We start from the raw sequence: 21,420 nt of genomic DNA, 5'->3' as shown, positions 1-21,420 counted from the left end.
TTTGTGATTACGTGATTCTTCTCATATTGTGTCATTCATCTCCATCTCCCCTGCTGGACTAAATTCAGAGAGAGAGGGGTGGTTTCAATTTCCAGCGGGGACTATTCATTCGGCACCATGCAGACACTCAAGAGACAGCTATCTGTTGAGTGAGTGAATTAAACCCCATAACCTGCCCACAGTCCCCACAGCTGTTGAATGGCAGAGAGGGGCTAAACAGCTAAGCAAGCTGGCCTCAGAGCTGTCCACCCTGCAGAGAGGCCCTGCCGGACACTGACCTGCACCCCAAATCCTAAGGGGCGTGGGGTGGCCCAGAGAAGGAGCACTCAGAGCCAGAATCCAGCATGCAGCCTGGCCAACACTCAAATGTTTGTCTCCTCCTACACTCCCTCCTGCCCCATCTGAACCCTCAAGCCTTCAGCCTGAGCTTCTCCAGTAATAACAATCAGCTCGCCTAATGTTTGAATTACAGAGCACTTTCACACACATAGAGTAAGCGAAGTCTGGTAAAAACCCAGAGCTAGCAGGTGTCACTTTCCCCAGAGGCAGAAGGACCGTAAGACACCCAACATGTGCCAAGGGAGCCTGCAGGTCCTCTACACGCATGCTATCACTTAATCCTCACCATCAACCCACAGCCGTCACCCCCTTCTACAGATGGGGAAACTGAGTCTCGGGTCTGATGGAGTGGCAACACCGGGCAGCACCATCAGTCCCTCGGAGCCCAGCAATAAGCCCAGCACGCCTGCTACTAGAGACACGAGCCTCACCAGGAGCCGACATCCCCTGCACACCGCGGCTCTCCAGTGCAGGAGACCAGAGTCCTGCCAGATAGCCCAAGCCCCGGAGGCAGACATGGCTCCTGCCTGGCCCTCTGAGCCCTCTCACTGCAGCCACCACCCAATCACTATTTGGAATTCCAAACAGGCTCCCAGACAGTAAGTCTGAGGGTGCCCTAGGCAGTCTTCCTTGGTCACAACCACCCACCCCCAGTGAAGGAGGCTCCAGACACAGGCGGCTAAACTGGGAGAAGGCAAGGGCCTCCCAGGCCTTGGCAATTGGCAGGGAGCTAGGGCAGAGGATGGACTGGCTAGGAGGCAAGGGAACTCATCGAGGAAGGCAGGAACGTAGATCCCCAGGGCCCAAAGTGCTGGACCTGGAGGAAAACGGAAGTCGGCAGGCCTTCCCAGGGCCCTCTCTCCATCCTCAAGCGTCTCTCCTCTCTGCTTCCTACACCCACAAGGAGCATCAGTGGCAAGCCTGGAGTGTCCAGTGTCGAGGGGAGAAGTGGGGTCCACGCGCACTGCACACTGTCTGAAACACTCTAGTCCAAAAGATTTTTTTAATAAAAAATGAAAGCCAAGGTCCTTGAGTGGAAGAGAAAACAATAGTGGCCGTGACGGGGTCCCTCTGAGTCTGGGCCCTACAAAGAGACAAGCTCCCAGGCCTCCTCCACCACACCCCCAGCCTTGCCCTGGATTTCAATTGGTTCCTCTGCAGTAAATTATTCAGCATCCCTTCCCCACCAGCCCAACCGGCCCACAGACCCTCTGGCTGAACCCATTTCCTCAACAGCTCTGGAGCCTGCTCAGCTTCTTCCCAGAAGTCCCTGCAGCAAACCAATGACAATTTCTTCCCACGTGAGGAGACAGGCTGGACCCTGAGGTATGGAATACATGATCATAAAGTTGCTGGGCTGCACAGGCTGCGAGAGAAACTGCCCGGAGGACAAAAGACAAACGAATGCACAGCTGCGGTCTATAAAAATTTCACAGCCTCGGAAGAAGCCGCTGTTTCGGGCTCTGATACTGCATGACACCCATATTGATTAGAGAGAGCATTTGCCACAGTTATTTTGAGTCTGCCCAAGGCCTCTTTTCAGGACGTGCTTTTCCTCTTCAAATGGCTCTCTCGCGGCCTGTGTGCTGAAAACACAGACTCCCTCAGCTCTCACAGCCTTTCCCACTCTGAGAAGTCACGCACATAGCAAGGTTCAGACCTGACAACTCACTCCTGGGTCCCAACCCTGAAGTTTCTAAAGGAAAAATCCAGATAGAGATAGGCCTTCCTGACCCTTCCCAACCTCAAGTCCCATCACATCCCCCTGGACGCGGCATGTTTCAGCCCCAGAGCAAAACTGGTCTGTTTGCCCAGCAGGCCAGGCACACTCACATTTGTAGGCCTTTTGCTCATGCATTCCCTGTCTGGGCCACCTGCCCCTCCCCTTGGCAAAATCTGACCCAATCACTGTTGGGTCCCAAGGTACCCTCATAAAACAGTCTATGCTCTGAGAACCTCCTTCACCTGAGAAAAGGCCTTCTAATCCCAAAGCTCCCCCATGACCCCACTCTGCTGCCAGAGCTTACAGTTCCGTGTCCCCTGCCCCATCCTCTCTATGGTACATCCCTTGAGAGCAGGGGCTTGCTCACTCCCAGCTGGAGCCTCTACACCCAGGGCAGCTACTGGCTCCCTAAATGTTTGCTGACTTTAGTAACAAGACTCTTCTCCTGATCCTATCATAATGAAGATGCCGCTCATTTAGCAGGCCTCACAATGTACCAAGCACTTCCCACACATTATCTTCAGTCCTCACAAGAACCAGAGATCTTATGTATCAACAGCCTCCTTTTCCTGATAGAAAACAACAAAGGTTCAGAGAAGTTAAGTAATTTGCCCAAGGTCACACAGCAAATGACTGACTTGACACCAGGAAATTTCACTTACATCTCATTCTGATTTGCAAGAATTCAAGAGTTCATAAAAGTTAGAACAGACCTTGTCCTCAAAACTAAAGGTGGAGAGAGAGCAAGAAAGGAGACGACTTCAAGAGTCAGACCCAAAGGCAAAGGAGAGGGGCTAAAATTCTCAGACCTAGGCTGCTACCAGGGTAACAGCTACAAGAGAAATGCCCAAAGGACAAGGCAAAGGAACAGAGAGGAGGTCCAGAGGGAATGGGTGTGGAGGTGACCTTGCAGCCTTGGGGATCCTCTAGACAGACTTCGGACCTTCTGTTCCTCTCCAGGACCACACAGAATCCCCAAGGACTATCCGTCAGTTTGTTCTAGCCTCTCCTGATGCAGCATCTTTCCCCAGCATCACAACACACACACACACACACACACACACACACACACACACACACACACTCTTGCATCGATTCCCATCTAGATTGCATCTAGATTGCAAATTCTCTGAACCCTCCACGGGAATTTTTCAGTCTCAGCCAATGTGCTCATTGTTAACCTTGGTACAGGGTTTGATCCAGGAGACTGTTCTCCCCAGGGTCAGATTTCTGCCTCTGACCAGCTGAGAGTCATGAAAATACGCTCCAAGTTCTCAAGAGCCACTGCAGGGGCCCAGGAGTGTGAGAAGAAGGCGGGTTTCAAAGGGGCTGGCAGCCTCCTCCCAAGGCCAGTTCAAAAATCTCCCAAGGCAGCCACCTCTACAAGCAGCACAAAGGCCCCGCATGAGACCAAAAACCTACACACGCTGCCCATGGACATGGAGATTCTCCCAGCTTCGTGCGAATGGCTGGGGTGACCCCACAGATCCAGGAGTTCACACACACACATTCTGCAAGATAACTGGGGAAAACAAATTAGATAGGTCTATAAACACACATGCAAGCTAACCACATACACACATGCTAACCACTCACGCACTACAAAGCTTAGCCAGTCTAGAACGGGCTGAGTTTTCTCAAGAATTTAGAAGTGGGAGACAACAGGCTAAGAGAAATTATGTTCTTTTATGACTTGTCACGGTCAATGTCTTTAACCTCGTGTCTCCCACTCCTAGTTCCTGACCTCTCAGCATTATTCACGGACTCCTGGTCCAGGTCACATCTTCCCCTCTCTGGGTGCTGAATATAAATATCCCAAGCCTCAAACCCCAATTCCTCAAGTCCATTGTCTGTCTGGGTTGGGGATGGCTGGATGTGTGGTGGGGGACCATGCCTCCCATCTGCAAGGGAAAAATTCTAAAGGCTCTGGGGCAAACAATGGGGAGCAACGCAGGTGCGGGGGGTGGGGGGGAGGAGGACTAGAAACTTCAACTCCATCCCCTCCTGCTGCCCATCAGCAACCTGCAAGCCCTCAGAGCCCAAAGGCACACCTTCCACTCAGAACGCAGACCGAGCCCCATGTGCCCAGAAGGAGCCACGGTGCATGGTGAGCAGGAGGCACGTCCCTCCGGGGGCCAGCGAGGCTTTCTGGCACCAATTCACAGGCACCCTGGAGAAACCAAGTGCTGGCGCAGTGGGAAGGCCTGCGATACTGAGCTCAGGGTGCAGGTGTGAGGATGGGAGCTGACAGCCCCACAAGCGCCTTTCGAATCCCAAGAAAGGGAAACGGCAGCGCTCCTGGCTCCTGGCCCCTGGCAGGCACTGACTTCTTTATTCGCTGCAGAGCCCAGGCCCCGACGGTCCTGCCCCCATCTTTGGCCCTGAATTGCGTCGAGGTGGGAAGGCAACCTCCGCGCTCCCCGCGGGCTAAGGATGGGGGCCATACTCACAGGCGCTCCGTGTTCCGCGGGATGTTCTTGGGAACGGCCCGCAGCCCGGTGCCGTGGCAATCCACCGTGGTGCCAGCGCAGGTGCAGAGGGCGGGGCACCCGGTGGCACCCAGGCGCCACGCGGCTGCCCACAGCAGCAGCCAGAGCGCGGGCCGGACGAGCAACGCCGAGGGCCCCCTCGGGGGTGTCAGCGCCATGGTGCCCTCACCGCGTCCCGCTTCCGTGCCAGACGGCGGCAGCCGCTCACCATCCCCGTCCGGGGTGGCCTCCAGGTGCAGTCCCGTGGCAGAGCCACTGAGGAGACCGTGAGCTTGTACGCTGCGCCCTTGCGGGCTGGGTGGCACCTTGCTCCTCCAAGCGCCGGCGCCTGTGCGCGGACAGAGGGAGCGCGCCTTAGGCGGAGGGCGCTCGGCTGCTCTCCGTTTCTCGCCGCCTGCGTCTCCCTCCCGCCCTCCAGCTCCCAACTGACTGCTGCGAGGAGAAAAATGGGCAGGCCCCGCGCGCGCACGCACCCCGCGCACACACACATACACACACACACTCACACCCGCACGCTCGCTCCCACCCAGCAGTCATCCATCAATCGAAAAGCACATAACCAGAGCCAGACTCCTCCCCGCCCTCCCCCCACGCCCCCTCCCCGCCCCCGCCTCCGCCTCCCGACGACCACTCGCCCGCCGCTGCGGCTGCGAGCGGGCTTACAGTTTCAAAGGTGGAACATCCGAGAGCCGGCACGGACTGCGGGGGAGTGAGGGGCCCACAGTTCGACCTGTCACGTCCCGACCTTCGCCAGCTTTACACACACAGACACACACAAACACATACACACACACGCGCCGAGGATGCACACACTTGGGCGCAGGCACCCGGCACCAACAACCGCAGCTGCTGGTCCAGAGTGGGGGGAGGGGATCTTCTTTTGCAGCCTGGACCCCCTTCCCCAGGCGACAGCCGAGCTTTCCCCGACGGCAGAAACGGCTCTAGGGCCCCACCAGACTTGCTTTTTCAGTTCTTGGTGACAGGACGCTCCCGAGCCCCCGGTGACCTCTCTGAGTCACCTACATCACTTAGCCTGGGACCTTAAGAGTGGAAAAGGAGAACCAGACTCTGTGTGTGTGTGGGGGGGGGGGCGGAGGGGGTGGAAATGGGGGCGGTCAGTGCACAAACGCCAAAGGCCAAGCAAGTTTCCTCCCCTCCCTCAACACATTCTCTGACAAGATGGCAGCAACCCCACTTCTCCAAGGGGAGTGCAGAAGTTAACTCCCCCCAGAATGAGAGTGACCCTGATTTGGACAGTGGCACTGCCACTGCCACTGGGAGATGTTATTTCTGCCCACTAGGCAATGCTGGCTTCCCAGAATATCAATAGGGGTTGGAAATCCTGCAAATATCATAGTGGGTTCACACCAGGTTCCTCCATTGTAAAGACAGATGAAAATGATCCCGTCACAGAAGGATCGCTGTTAAGACCAGTGTGGACCCAGGATGAACAGGAAATCCAAGTGGAGAGAGAATTCACCTCAACTCAGAAAAGATAAGGACCTCCCCCAAATCAAGGAGAGTTGTTGGTACTCCCTAGAAAACCCAGAAGTTGTTTGTCTGTGAGCTGGGGGCCCTGATTCAAGGTTGCCTGGAGCCCAAGAAGAAGCAGCAGCTGAGAAGCAGGTCAAGAATCACCTCCCTTCATTGGAGTTGGCTACCCACGTTTCTGCTTGAGAGAAAGAAAAGGTGACTGATCCAAGAGGTGCCAGGGGTAGGTACAGCAGGATACAGTTTATCAGAGTGTATTGATAGACTCCACAAGATTAAACCTCATCACTCACTGTGTACCAAGGCTCAAGGGTTTTCTTTTTCTTTTCTATCTTGATGAGAAATGTCCAGTATCTCTACTATCATAGACAGAACTGGGACCAGTGTGTCACAGCTACTGTGACCGATTTTATGGGCTGTTGACAGTTCTTTTGAGTTTTCACACAGTCCTGCCCGTGACCTCTAACTTGGGCCATGGGTCCTGGAGCACCAATTCTGTGACAGTTCAGGGGGAAGGAATTTTCTCCAGGTCTCTGTGTGGTGTGATCTTAGAGAAAGTAGTGAAAGTGTTAGTTGCTCAGTTGTGTCCAACTCTTCGTGACCCCACGAGCTGTAGCCCGCCAGGCTCCTCTGTCCATGGAATTCTCCAGGCAAGGATACTGGAGTGGGTTGCCATTACTTTCTCCAGGGGATCGTCCCAATCCAGGGATTGAACCTGGGTCTCCTGCATTACAAGTAGATTCTTTACCTTCTGAGCCACCAGGAAAGCCTTCTTTCTCGAGGGTCCCTGTGTGGTATGATCTTAGAGAACCTTCCCACAAGTCAGGCCAGAGCTTGCTATCTGCAAGGGCCTTTTCTCCCTTCTCCTTCACAAATTCCTTCTCCTTCTCCACAGGCCCTCAGCCCCTTTCCTCTCCTCAGACCTCTCCCGCTGCCTCAGGCAGAGAGAAATTCTCATTCCTCCGTTTTATCCCCTCAGCTGGATCTCTGTTTACACATGTGGCTCCTTCTCTGACACCCGTCCTGGGACAGAGGCACCCTCCCTCTTCCCCTGCCCCCTTGCAGCTTCCTCATTTCCTTGCTTTGGCACTTAACCCAGCACCTGGCACTTAGTAGGCCTTTCACAGACGTCTAGTCTCCAACCTTCTGCTCCAGCGGTGCCTCCCTGGGCCCCTGACTTCAGAAGGCTCCTCAGAAGCCAGGACCCATGTGGGGAGGATGAGAGTGTTGATTAACGGGCAACATGCCCTGGGGGCTTCAGAGTGGCAAGGGGGGAGAAGCAGGCAGAGGGGTGGGAGCAGGCAGGAGGCTGCAGCATTAGCCCTGCCAGTGGCTCCTGAGAGTCAGCCACAGCCTTAGAAGCTTTCAGACCAGCCTGGACAGTGAATCCCAAGCAGGCCGTAAGCCAAATTGTCACTGCCTGGCAAGGCCTGGTCTTTCCTTTAAAGGGGAGAAGGAAAGAGGGCCCCTCAGACCCAGGACAAAGACTCCCCCTGCCAGTCCATCATGGGAGGCCCTGCCCCAGTGGCAAGGCAGCTCCCCAACTTGGCTCCCATCCCCAGTTCCTCCACCGCAGAACCTGGCTGGCTCCCCGATTCTGGAAGCAGCTCACCATGAATGAACGCAGCTCATTAATGTTCCCAGCACATTTACTCGTTAAACAACCGCCTGGCCAGCCGCACACCCCTGCCCCACCCGTTTGCTTTTTCAGCTTCCTCTCCCAAGCTCCTCCCTCTGTTGGATCTCCCTACCCCCTCCCTACAGTCGGGCCACCTGCTCCCTCTGCACGGCTGGGGAGGAGGCAGGCCTGTCACATTGCTCCTGCCAGGAAGGCTCCTCCAAGCCCCTCTCTGTCCACTGGCCACCAGCAGGGCAAGCCCCCAGGGGATGCTTGGGGCTGGGTCTTCGTAATCCAGCGGTGTGAGCCTCCTGGGCATCCCTCAGCCTCACGTGCTCTGGACTTGAGGGCCACCTCCTGCCTGTAACTCCAGAAGAAAGTGCCGTCTTCTGGCTTTCTGCACCACCAGCCCCTCTGAAGCACAAGAAGGCGGGGAGCCTGGAGGAGGCTCACTGTGGTTTGGATTTCCAAATGCAAAAGGCAAGAATGAGACGGAAAGCCTGCTACTTAGGCATTGATTAGACACCATTTATTGACTACGTGTGTACTACATGCATTGTACTGGAAGTCAGCAATTCAACAAGGAATACGAATAGCCCTGGCCCTCAGGGAGGAGAATAGAAAGAAAATAGAAGGAAAAACCCACTCAGCGTGATAGGTGGCATACTCAGGGAATGTGGAATTGCAGAGAAGCTAGAGTGTGGGACCTGGGGTAAGGCTGGAAGACTTCCTCGAAGAGGAGGCAATTGAGCCGAATCTTGAAGGATAAATAGGCATTAACTATATATATGTGGATCTTAAGAATTGTTGTACTATGCTTAGTCCCTCAGTCGTGTCCAACTCTTTGCAACCCCGTGGACTGTAGCCCACCAGGCTCCTCTGTCCACGGGATTCTCTAGGCAAGCATATTGGAGCGGGTTGTCATTTCCATCTCCAGGGGATCTTCCCAACCCAGGGATCGAACCCAGGTCTCCCACATTGCAGGCAGATTCTTTACCACCTGAGCTACCAGGGAAGCCCAAGAATACTGGAGTGGGTAGCCTATCCCTTCTGCAGAGGAACTTCCTGACCCAGGAATCAAAAAAGGATCTCCTGCCTTGCAGGCAGATTCTTTATGAGCTGAGCTACATTGGTGAACAGCAGAAGAGGAAGGAAGACTTTCTGCCCAAAGAGAACTGCATGAGGTAAGGCACACAGAGAGCAGCAGCATCCTCAGTGGCTGAGCTGTGGCAAGTTCCATTAGGCTGGTACCTGCCAGGGGGTTCAGGTGGGGAGTACTGGCAGAGGTCTGGGCTTTCAGAATCTCATGGCCTGTCCCTGTGCCCAAGACATGCCTATATGAATGTATGCTTGGAATGTCCCTTGAACCAGTGACGGTGGCCTCCAGGGAGGGGACTCAGTGTTGGCAGGGGCAACTTGAGCACATGTTGTTGTCGTTTTCCACTGTTTGGATTTGTTTACCTGTGTAGTATGACATCATCCTCTATTACCACCTAAACATTTTTTTTTAATTCCCAGGCCCAGGGATGCTTATCACAAATGCCTACCCCTAGGACCCACCCAAGACTTTAATCAGAACCTTCACTGTTAGTAAACTGGAGCATGAAAAAGTGCAATTCTGACGCAGGTGGTTCCAGAGACAGTGATCTAAGAATCAAGGCCGAGTGTGCTGAGTTAATGAGTTTGAACTTGGCCCTGAAAACTCTGGGGAGTCATTGAAGGAAGGGGGCCTGGCAGGAACAAAGGGTCTGAGGCCTGCCTGCCTCCCTCCTCTCCAGTTTCCACACGCTTTTAGCCAGGGTGAGACACATCAAAGAGAAAGATAGTCACGGGGGAGTGGAAGGGGAGGGGAGGGGCAGGTGCCTTGTGACACTGGTCAGAGTAGCTCGATCATAAGATATCAGAGCTGGAAAGGGATTCATAAGTGATCAGATCCAAACAGCACTGACCAGTTGGCGGCCCAGAGAAGAGAAGTAGCTGAACCTCACAAAGGAGTTGCAGAGGTGAGCCATGAACGAGGCTGCATCTTGCTGCACTAGATGGGTAGAACTCTCCACACCTGGGTAGAACTCAGCATCAATACACCATCCCAGACTCTCCTCCTGACCCCGTCACCCTCACTGGGACGGAGGAAGCAGGAGTCCCTGGAAGGTTGTGGAGGCAGAACCCAGGATATTTTAGCTTTAATCTCTAACCCCGTTGGTATACTCAAGTTTGAAGGAGGCTGGTCCATTTGAGGCTGTCAATGACAAAGCCTGGAACACACTCCTAAGATTACTAGCCTTTATAGAAGCCACCATTGCATCCAGAACAATTCTGGCAGATGAAGTTGATGTGAACACCAACTATTCCCAACTCTGTGGGTGCTTCAGTGATGATTCTGCACTGGCAGTGGGATGAGGCACCACAGGGAAGAACTATTTGGAAATCCCTGGCCACTCTCTCTGTGTGCAGCAATTTTCTCTCCTCTCTCCCCTGAGACCACTAGCCCCCTTAGCCTCCCAAACTCTCACCTTTAACTCTGAAACTCAGCTTCACACCAGATTCTGCCTGGGTGCCCCTTTTGCTCTGTGGCCTGGGATCTCTCTCAGGGCTACAAGCTGGAGGCAATTACAGCTCTCACCATCTTTGTTTTCCCTCTTAAAGGAATCATCATCCCATATGACCAGTTGTCCAATGTCCAAAAATGATCATTTCATATCTTTTTTTTTTCTGGCTTTTTAGTTGTTTAAGACACGATGGTAAAGTTGGCCCATTGCTCCCTCCTGGCCAGAAACAGAAGTTTGTGAGAGATTTTTTAGCAATCCTCTGTACCCTAAAAATACTCGCAGTGTGCTACGGAGAAAGAAGCAAACAGAACTACATAATTCCGACAAGTATCCTGAACTTGCCAGAGAGGAAGTGCCTCAGCCTTGCTGGGGGCGGAGGGGAGGGTGGGGGGGATATCCGCCCCCCCCCCCCTACCGCTTCTCTCAGTCGAAGAAGCTCCTCCCACTCTCTGTTCGTGACAGTCCTCACGCCAGATCCCCTTCCATCATCCTCATCCTAAATAGCATCTTCTCAGGGCAGCCTTCTCTGACCCGCTTAGGGGTTAAGTCAGCCTCCTGGCCTGTGGTGTGATCTCCTGGCTCACCATGCCTCCCCAAGAGCATGAAATTGTCATTTGTTATTACTTGTTTATCCATCTCTCTTCCCCTCTAAGCTGAAGCGACAGGTTTGCTGCTCTCTTGTTCCCTTTTGCCTGTTCAGGGCCCAGCACTTGGGAGATGTGGAGGAATACGTATATTTTACTGAATTGCAGGGAAGTCATTCTGGAGAGAAGGGACCCTGAGAATAATGGCACCGAAAAGGCAGGCCTCCAGTCAGAGTGGAAGCAATGAAGAGGCACATTTGGCTAGAGAGAGAATTCCTTGGGGAACAATGAGATTGAATCGGGGTGAGAGAGAGCAGGCTGCTGAGGGACTGGCGGGCAGGGTGAAACCCTGTATGGGAGCCAGGCTGCAGGCCTCCAAGTCCAAGAAAGTGACAAAAACTGGCATCTGGGAGCTCGTTAATTCCCTTGTATCTTGAAGTTTTCATCTGTAAAGAATAATCCTGACAGCTAACATTTCCATCGTGCCTGTAAATTCTAAGGGCTTATACTATTTCAAGAGTTTTGCACAAATCACTTAATTCTCCCGATAAGCTTATGAGATGGATGTTATTTTTACAAACGAGAATGTTCAAAGCACAGAGAGGTTCAGTAACTTCCCCAAGGTCACACAGCACAAAGGTAGCAGAGGTGTGGTGTAAAATAGGGATAAGATCGACCTCCTAAAGAGGGTGTGAGATTGAATGGAAAGTACATATGAAAGTGCCTTATGCTGTCCTGGCATGTGGAAAATGTGTTCATTTCAAAAACACCCAAAACTGGTAAGAGTTTTAGGTTAGCGGAAAGGTCTGTCTAGAGATAATTCTTCTGACAAACACTGTATTATTAATTTTGCAGCACTTTCTTCTGTCCTTTTTCTTCAGCTCCTTCTGCAAATGATGCTTTCTGTGTCTGCCTAGCAGTGTAACTGACACAGAGTCCAGATATTCTTCAAGCTTTCCTTGTCTTCATGGACCATACACTGGGTCTTCCAACCTCAAAGGTAGAAATCATTCTCAAACTGAACAAAAACCTAAGTTCAGCAGCTCATAGCCTAAAAACATTGAATGTATTTCATTGTAAATCTAATTTATTTTTTAAAAAGCATCAAAATGATAACATCATTGAAATTGTGGGTGATTTTTAGCCTCTTATTTTATACTCTTCTCTATTTCCCATATTTTCTATAATAAACAGGCTATAACCAAAAATTTAAACATTATTATAGAAATAAAAATGTAGTTACTAAATCTGTAATTCTTGCCTGAATACAATTACCATTAAATTTAATATACCAAATCTAATGATTTTATGAGCAAATAAATGTGCTAAGTAACACGGTTTACATTCCTGCACTGTCAGGGCTGCTATAGATCTGCAAAGGGGGCTTAAAAAAGTGATGACTTGTATGAAAAATCTAGAACATACAAATTCACAGAAACAGAGAGCAGACTAGAGGTTATCAGGGGCCAGAGGGAGAGGGGAAGGGAAGTTACTACCTATTGGGCAAAGCTTCCATTTGGAGTGATAGGAGTTTTGGAAATAGTGGTGACAGTTGTGTAACACTGTAAATGTATTTAATGCCACTGAATCATATGTTTTAAACAATGGTTAAGGGACTTCCCTGGTGGTCCAGTGGTTAAGACACCACACTTCCACTGCAAGGGGCATAGGCTCGATCCCTGGTCAGAGAACTAAGATCCCACATGGTATGGCAAAAAAAAAAGAAAAAAATAATTATAAAATTTTAAATGATTTGAATGGCATTTTAAAATATATGTATAATTGAAAGTGAAATTTGCTCAGTTGTGTCTGACTCTTTGCGACCCCATGGAATTCTCCAGGCCAAAATAGTGGAGTGGGTAGCCTTTTCCTTCTCCAGGGGATCCTCCCAACCCAGGGATTGAACCCAGGTCTCCTGCATTGCAGGCAGATTCTTTACCAGCTGAGCCACAAGGGAAGCCCATATGTATAATTACCACGACAAAAAATAAGTGATGGCTCAGTTAAGGGAGTAGATATGGCTTAAAAAACCTTCTCCTCCCACAGGTCCTTGTCTCCTGCTGCCCAGGAAGGGCTCGATCAGTGGTGAAAACGATAGTGATCACAAACGAGGACCACTGCCTGGAGAATGACTTGCTCACCACGGACCACCAACAGGGACAGGGGACTTGGACGGGAATGCACGCGGTCTGACTCCAGATGTCACAGCTGTAACCACTTCACTGCACGCCACCGTGACAGCGCTGTCGCTATAGATTTTCTACAAGACATGAATCATCTGCAGGTAACCTGCAGGGAGGTGCTGTTATCCCTAGGCACAGACAGACTCTGAGAATGAGCTGGCTGCCGGTGCATCCAGCCAGGTGGGGAATCCAGGAAAGCTTTATTCTCTCAGACCCAGGCTGAAAGGTGGGCTGGTGTCTGCAAAGCCCAGTCAACGATAGCGATTGGAAACAATCTGCACAGTATTGAAATTGAGTCGAAGGACCGGGGAGGAGTTTTCAGGGAGGGCAGGAAGAATTTTTTTAAAGCAATTGTTAGGCTGCTTTGGGCTTCTGCCAAGCCAGTTTGATTCCTTGGAGGGTCTCTCAGCATCTTCAGTGAACATTCATCAACTGGCCTGGGCTAGCTGGGGCAACAGCCTGGAACCTAGCGTTCTGGGATAGTGTCTGTTCACAGACACTTGCCCCCTTCTGACTTCCCCTTGGCTGGTCGCAGATGGGGCACCTGGGGGTTCCCAGGAGAGAGAGCAGGGCAAGGGTGCCCGGAGGGCAGGGTGGAGCCATCTGGACCTGCCGTCTGCGTCTGCTAAGAGGGGCCTGGAGTTTTTGTTGGATCCTCAGAACAACGTCTGTGGACAATTAGGGGTGGGGGCCGGCGGGACAGAGCCCCTCTGGGAGGATTCAGGCACCATCTGCATGGGGCTGAGGGCAGATTTACACCCAGGCGAGCAGGTCCAGCTCTGTGAATAAGTCTAGAAGCCCAGCCACTCTGTCCTGATCTTCCCTCGGTGGGGACAGATACATAGTGCTCCAGCAAAGCACAGTATAAGGCTCTTGCTTCTCCAGAAACAAGTACTGCAATGCCCAGATTTTACAGATAAGGAGATAGAGCCCCTAGAGGAGACGTAAGACACCCAGGGTCAGGAGCTCATGGGGACAGAGCAGAATGCCCTCTGTGTACCTCATCACCATGATGTGTATGTTGAGACTATGTGTCTGCCTGCCTGCCTATCACATCAGCTTCCACACCATTCATGTTTACAGGCTAACACTCACTCCAGTACCTGGAACTTAGCAAATAACTCAATGAATGTTTGTGAAACAGAGATGAAATGGGATAGGAAGCCCAGGTCCTCAATCTTCGAGGAAAGACAAAATTTAGAAATCCAGGAATAGTAAGCTGTTCCCCACCAGAGTGGCTAGAGTGTGGATAAACAGAGCCAACCCAGCCATCTGGGGAGGGGCACCGAGGCAGCTCTACTCCTTTCTGCAGTCAAAGTCGGTTCTGCTGATCCCCTGGAGAAGGAATTGGCAACCCACTCCAGTGTTCTTGCCTGGAAAATCCCATGGACTGAGGAGCCTAGAGAGCTACCGTCCATGGGGTCGCAAAGAGTCAGACACGACTGAGCATGCACACACGCAAACATTCAGTCCATAACAGTACCTAGCAGAGCTGAGGGGTTTAGCCCACCAAACAACATGTACAAGAATATTTATAGCAGCCTCATTCATAAAAGCCCAAGTTTGGAAATGACTCAAGCAACAGAAATGGATAAATATATTGTGGTGGATCATTATAACTGAATAATGAGCAGGAACAAACCACAAGCAACATGAATGAATCACACAGGCATTATGCTGAGTGAATGAAGCTAGATATGAAAATACATAGCATTTAATTCAACTTATATGAAGTACAACATAAGCAAAAGTAATCTACGGTGATAGAAATCAAAATAATGGTTGCATTTGAGAGAACAGTGATGAAAAGGAGCATAATGGAGACCCTGAGCTTCCAGAAATATTCTGTATTTTTATCTAGGTTATAGTTGCGTGTGTGTGTGTGTGTAAAATATACCAAGTTGTACACTTAAAATTGTGCTCTTTATGAAGGTAATATCCTAATGAAAAAAGAAAAAAATAATTTTATCAGGGATGACACGTATGTGGTGGGCTTGCTACCAAGGCCCCCTCCCTTGCCCATTAATTGCCCATTAATATTAATTAACCACCACTGCTTCTTGTTGAGTTCAGCATCAGAAGCATTCTCAATTCGGCACTCCAGCCAGTCTGCTTTGAGAAGAAAACAATTGATGTTCCTTCATGTATACACAACTATCTTAATTAAGAGAGAAACTCTGATGCTATCATCTTCAATTTGTTTCTCTATGCTTTGGGAAAGCCTGGTGGCAGGCTCCCTGAATAGTATGTTCATTTCCCAGGAGAAAGTGGCTTGGGAAGAGTGTACTTGGAAGCTGGAGAATGAGGGCATGAGGGGCACACACTGGGAGGGAGCCCCCTGACCAAGGGCTGGGGAAGTAACTCAATATCACAGAAAACAGGGTGTGCTGAGTCGTTCAGTTGTGTCTGATTCTTGTGGCCCCATGGACTGTAGGCTGCCAGGCTCCTCCATCCATGGGATTTCACAGGTACGAATACTGGAGTGGGTTTCCATTCCCTCCTCCAGAGTATCTTCCCCACCCAAGGACTGAACCCGCGTCTCCTGCATTGGCAGGCAGATTCTTTACCACTGAGCCACCTACGAAGCCCCACAGATAACAGTGAGGCCCAGCATAGGCTAGATTTGACAGCACCGTGCAAAACAAACTGATCTTTCTCTACTAGCAGAGAATGGGGAAGGAAGAGGAGGGAGGGAAAGGCTGGACTGCAGGAAATGACACCTCTTGATTTGCCCAAGGTCCTCTGGCAGCTGGAAACAGCCACCCTGTGAGCAGTCACCCCAGCTCCTGGTGTATTATCAGGGGTGCTAACTCTCCCTGTTCGTTCTTCACAACTTACAAAACCTTCTAATGAATACCTTCTCTGTCATACAACCACTTGATCTGAACAAAGTGGAAATACCTTTCCTCCATTTGAAATTTTAAAACTGAAGTTTAAAATGCTGGAAAAGGTGTGGAGAAAAGGGAAGCCTCTTACACTATTGGTGGGAATGTAAATTGGTCTAGCCACTATGATGAACAGTGTGGAAGTTCTTAAAAAAAACTAAACAATGCCTGTCATGCACAGCACATGTGTGGGGCACCTGGATTCTTAGACGAACCTGCTTCTGAGTCCAGGTTTCATAACTAGCAGAGCAGTTCCCTCACTGTGATCTATTGAAAGTCAGCCCTTGACCCAAGGGTTTGTAAAATTTTTAAAAAGGGGGGAGGGGATTTTTTTAAATTAAAAAATAGAGTTTGGATCCAGCAATCTCACTTTTGTACATACATTCAGAGGAAAACTGTAACTTGAAAAGACATGGGCACCCCAATATTCATAGCAGCACTATTTACAATAGCCAAGACATGGAAATAACTTAAATGTCCATCAACAGATAAATGGAGGAAGAAGATGTGGTACACGTGTACAGTGGAATATTACTCAGCCATAAAAAAGAATGAAATAAAGCTATTTGCCGCAATAAGGATATACCTAGAGATTATCAAATGAAGTGAAGTAAGTCAGAAGGAGAAAGGTAAACATCAAATGATATTCCTCATGTGTGGAATAAAATATTTATGAAAATTCTAATATTTATGTAACAGAAACAGACTCACAGACATAGAAAACAAACATATAGTTACCAAAAAGGAAGGGTAGGGGAGGGATAAATTAGGAGTTTGGGATTAGCAGATACAAACTGCTATATATAAAATATATAAACAACAAAATCCTACAGTACAGCACAGGGAACTATATTCAATATCCTGTAATAAATCATAACAGAAAAGAAAATATTATATATATGTATATATATATAAAATATATATATATCAGTTCAGTTCAGTCGCTCAGTCGTGTCCGACTCTTTGCGACCCCATGAATCGCAGCATGCCAGGCCTCCCTGTCCATCACCAACTCTCAGAGTTCACTCAGACTCACGTCCATCGAGTCAGTGATGCCATCCAGCTATCTCATCCCCTGTTGTCCCCTTCTCCTCCTGCCCCCAATCCCTCCCAGCATCAGAGTCTTTTCCAATGAGTCAACTCTTTGCATGAGGTGGCCAAAGTACTGGAGTTTCAGCTTTAGCATCACTCCTTCCAAAGAAATCCCAGGGCTGATCTCCTTCAGAATGGACTGGTTGGATCTCCTTGCAGTCCAAGGAACTCTCAAGAGTCTTCTCCAACACCACAGTTCAAAAGCATCAATTCTTCAGCGCTCAGCTTTCTTCACAGTCCAACTCTCACATCCGTACATGACCACTGGAAAAACCATAGCCTTGACTAGACGGACCTTTGTTGGCAAAGTAATGTCTCTGCTTTTGAATATGCTATCTAGGTTGGTCATAACTTTCCTTCCAAGGAGTAAGCGTCTTCTACTTTCATGGCTGCAGTCACCATCTGCAGTGATTTTGGAGCCCCAAAAAATAAAGTCTGACACTGTTTCCACTGTTTCCCCATCTATTTCCCATGAAGTGATGGGACCAGATGCCATGATCTTTGTTTTCTGAATGTTGAGCTCTAAGCCAACTTCTTCACTCTCCTCTTTCACTTTCATCACACATGTATCCAAATCACTTTGCTGTACACCAGAAGCTAACACAACATTGTAAATCAACTATGCTTCAATTTTTTTAATTAATTAATTAACTAAAAGGACAATGGTAAAGACAAAAAAAAAAAAAACCCTGAAACTTAGAGATATCATGTAATTCATGGATACTTTGTTAACTAAGTTAACAATTCAAGATTCAAGCCCAAACTTGCTTTACTCCCAACACAGCCTCCTTCTTTGTCTTTTCCTTTAGTTTGAGTTTTTATGTTTACATCAAAGCTATACATGCAGAAAAATGGCCAAATCGTTCTATAAGATTTGTTATAAAAATAACAGGGCCCCCAACCCCCAGCCCATTTGCTTTCCTCAGAGTCAACAACTTTGACCTCTTTAAACTGATTAATTTATAATTTATCTCCACCATATATAGAAAATAGACCCACACCAAGTTGAATCACTGTGGGGTTTCAGCATACTAAGAGCACAAAGAAGATGCTACAAAGTGGGGGGGCATAATTTTGGAGAATGGCATTAAAACATGTATAATATCATGTAAGAAATGAATCTCCAGTCCAGGTTCGATGCAGGATACAGGAAGCTTGGGGCTGGTGCACTGGGATGACCCAGAGGGATAGTATGGGGAGGGAGGTGGGAGGAGGGGGGTTCAGGATGGGGAACATGTGTACACCCGTGGCAGATGCATGTTGATGCACAGCAAAACGAATACAATATTGTAAAGTAAAAAATAATAATAATAATAATAATAAATTAATTAAAAAAAAGAAACTCCAAAAATAAATAAATAAGTAAAAAAAAAAAAAAAAAAGATGCTACAAGCTTCCAGAAAGAGTAGAAATAATGTCACCTACAAAGAGTTGGAAATTCTAATGGCCTTGATCAACAGCAACACTGGAACACAGAAAGCAGTGAAATAATACCTTCAAAATTCTAAATGAAAATGATCCTCAACTTAGAATTCTATACACAGCCAAAATATCAATCAACTGTGAGGGTAAAATAAAGACATTTTCAGATATTCAAGGTCTCAAAATATGACTTCTCCCATCCCTTTTCCCAAGAAGTTCATAGAGGACGCTCAATCCTTCCCAACTCACCCAGCACTTTGTTACCATCAGCCCTTTTCTGTTATCCCTATTCTTGTAGGTCTTACACCTCTTAAAAAAATCCTTTTTCTGTCAGTTTAATAGGACTCTAAGGGAGAAAAAGCAGACCAACTCAATCAGTTATCATTACCCAGAAGTTATCTGATTTTATTCATTTTCATAAGCCATGGACATTGTCTTCAAACAAAATCTTATGCAAAAGACAAATACCGAAGACACACGAAGGTCATACATATTGCACTTCTTGCAGCATAGTTTCTCCCCATTGGCTAACAGTTAAGAAAGGTGCTGCAGCTATTTAATGGGAAAGGAATGATCAGATTAGAACAACACCATTTTGTGCCCATAAATTAATTAATGGATCTAGGCACTGAGTATCCGCTGCTGTTACATCCCCTACAGCACACACACAAAATGAGAATGGGACATTATATGTACTTTTTGACGAGACAACATGCTACCACCTGGAGGTGCCAAAGAATCAAAACCTGAAATGTCTGGATCCAGCTATCAATTTACTGGAAGGACAGAAGGACATGCTGAACTGCGTCAACAGTGCACAGTCTGCAAAACCCAGACTGGGCAAACTCCACTGTTCCTCCACATATAAATTAAAAGAGGAGGAAAGAGGGATAGAGGGAGAATCTTTGGAATAAAAGAGATTTAAAAGATACACCAAATCAGAAAGAGGGTAAATGCACACCCATGTTCATAGCAGCAGTATTCACCAATTAAGGGATGAATGGATAAATAAAATGTGGTGTAGAAGTACAATAGAATGTTATTCAGCCTTAAAAAGGAAGGAAGTTCTAACACATGCTACAACATGGATGAACCCTGAGGACTTTCAGTTCAATTCAGTTCAGTTGCTCAGTCGTGTCTGTCTAGTCAAGGCTATGGTTTTTCCAGTGGTCATGTGTGAATGTGAGAGCTGGACTGTGAAGAAAGCTGAGCCAGTGCTTTTGAACTGTGGTGTTGGAGAAGACTTGAGAGTCCCTTGGACTGCAAGGAGATCCAACCAGTCCATTGTGAAGGAGATCAGCCCTGGGATTTCTCTGGAAGGAATGATGCTAAAGCTGAAACTCCAGTACTTTGGCCACCTGATGCGAAGAGTTGACTCATTGGAAAAGACTGATGCTGGGAGGCATTGGGGGCAGGAGGAGAAGGGAATGACAGAGGATGAGATGGCTGGATGGCATCACCGACTCGATGGACATGAGTTTGAGTGAACTCCGGGAGTTGGTGATGGACAGGGAGGCCTGGCATGCTGCGATTCACGGGGTTGCAACTTTATACTACATGAAATAGGACAGTCACAAAAGGACAAACACAGTATGGTTCCTCTTATATGAGGTGTCCAGAATAGTCAGATTCAGAGAATTCAGAGAATTGGAGGTTACCAAGGGAAAGTGGAATAGGAGCTTACTGTCTAGTGGGTACAGAGTTTCAGTTTTGCAAGATGAAATATTCTAGAGACTTGTTGCTGAACAATGTGACTACACTTAACACAAGTGAACTGTATACCTAAAGACAGTTAAGATAGTGAATTTTATGTTATGCTTTTTACCAATGTTAAATTTTTAAATTTAACTTTCAAAAGTGGGTAAGACTAAATGGCAGATTGAAGAAGGTGCCCACGGTTGATCACATTATGTAGAAATGGAGGGAAGTGATCATCATAAAGGCTGGGATGGAATGAAGGAGGTGATCATCATAAAGGCCGGGATGGAGCCACTGGGAGAGGGGAAAGGAGTGGCATGTGGGGACAGGGCATGAAGAGGCTCCTGGAGCTCCTGACCTAGGTGCTAACTGACTAAAATGGTCACCCAATAATCATCATCATGTTATGTATAACATGCATTTCCTGCAGTTTTCTGTATCTGTTTTGAATGTAATTAAAAAGCAAGACAAAAATACTGAAGAAAAAAAAGAAAAGAAAGAAAGTTGCTGCCATCCTGTCAGCATATTCTGGCCAAATAACTCTTTCATCTGAAAGAGGAGAGTTTGGGAGCGAGGTGACTGGAAACTGGGTCTACCTCACCTCCCCATCACTGAGTACTTTTGCAAAGCCCTGTGTCTCCCCGCTGCCTTCGAAGCCCAGGTCCTGCACACACACAGCCCCCGTCCACCCACAAGGGACATTCTCACAGAGTTACAACAGCTGAGCTCTGCCTGGGGTCACAGAGGGAAACAGGACTGGGCAGCGTGACAAGCCAGGGTCTCACCCACATGAATGCAGAAAATAAGACTCGGACGCTTTTGTTGTCAGCTGTCAAATTTCATTTTCTGGTTCCCGAATTCTCTAATGTGAATTCTGCTGAAATCCTTGTGCCACCATAATGTGCCGTCACAGGGTCACGGCTGCACCAGCTTTCTGTCAGTCTACACCATGAGTGTCCCAGCACGGAGTCCTTGACGCTTACACAGCCTGCAGCGTGCACGGGAGGCTGCGGGGGGTTGTAGCTGAGAGTACGGCTCTGGCTCAGGCTGCCCAGCTTTAAATCTGGCTTAGGTGACAGCTGCTTATGGTCTCAGGGCCTCTGTCTCCCCACACATTAAGTGGGGCTTGTAAGTATTTCATAAGGTTGTTATGGGGCCTCAATAAGCTAAAACACATCAAGTCTTCAAAAAGAGAGCCTAGCTCAGGGTAAGGAATTGGTACTTAGTAGTAGAGGTAGTAGTTATTATTCCATTTAAAGGATGCAACCCTACAGAAGACCTAAATAGACATTTCTCCAAAGAAGACACAAATGGCCAATAGGCACATGAAAAGATCTCCTCATTGTT

General features: G+C 48.6%; 1 protein-coding gene across 1 annotated transcript in view; it reads right to left on the bottom strand.

Moving 5' to 3' along the window:
* SLIT1 (slit guidance ligand 1) overlaps positions 1 to 4,984 on the bottom strand; it is a 174,788-nt gene extending 169,804 nt beyond the window's left edge. Inside the window, exon 1 of the mRNA XM_027528881.1 lies at positions 4,513 to 4,984. Coding sequence (XP_027384682.1) covers positions 4,513 to 4,709 — 197 coding nt within the window. The 5' untranslated portion in view covers positions 4,710 to 4,984. The remainder of the gene's footprint in view (positions 1 to 4,512) is intronic.
* Positions 4,985 to 21,420: the final 16,436 nt, after the last annotated feature.

This window comes from Bos indicus x Bos taurus, chromosome 26, assembly GCF_003369695.1.
Source record: "Bos indicus x Bos taurus breed Angus x Brahman F1 hybrid chromosome 26, Bos_hybrid_MaternalHap_v2.0, whole genome shotgun sequence".
In the NCBI taxonomy this organism is placed as follows: domain Eukaryota; kingdom Metazoa; phylum Chordata; class Mammalia; order Artiodactyla; family Bovidae; genus Bos; species Bos indicus x Bos taurus.
Note: the sequence above shows the minus strand (reverse complement) of the source record. Positions and strands in the feature narration are given on the sequence as shown.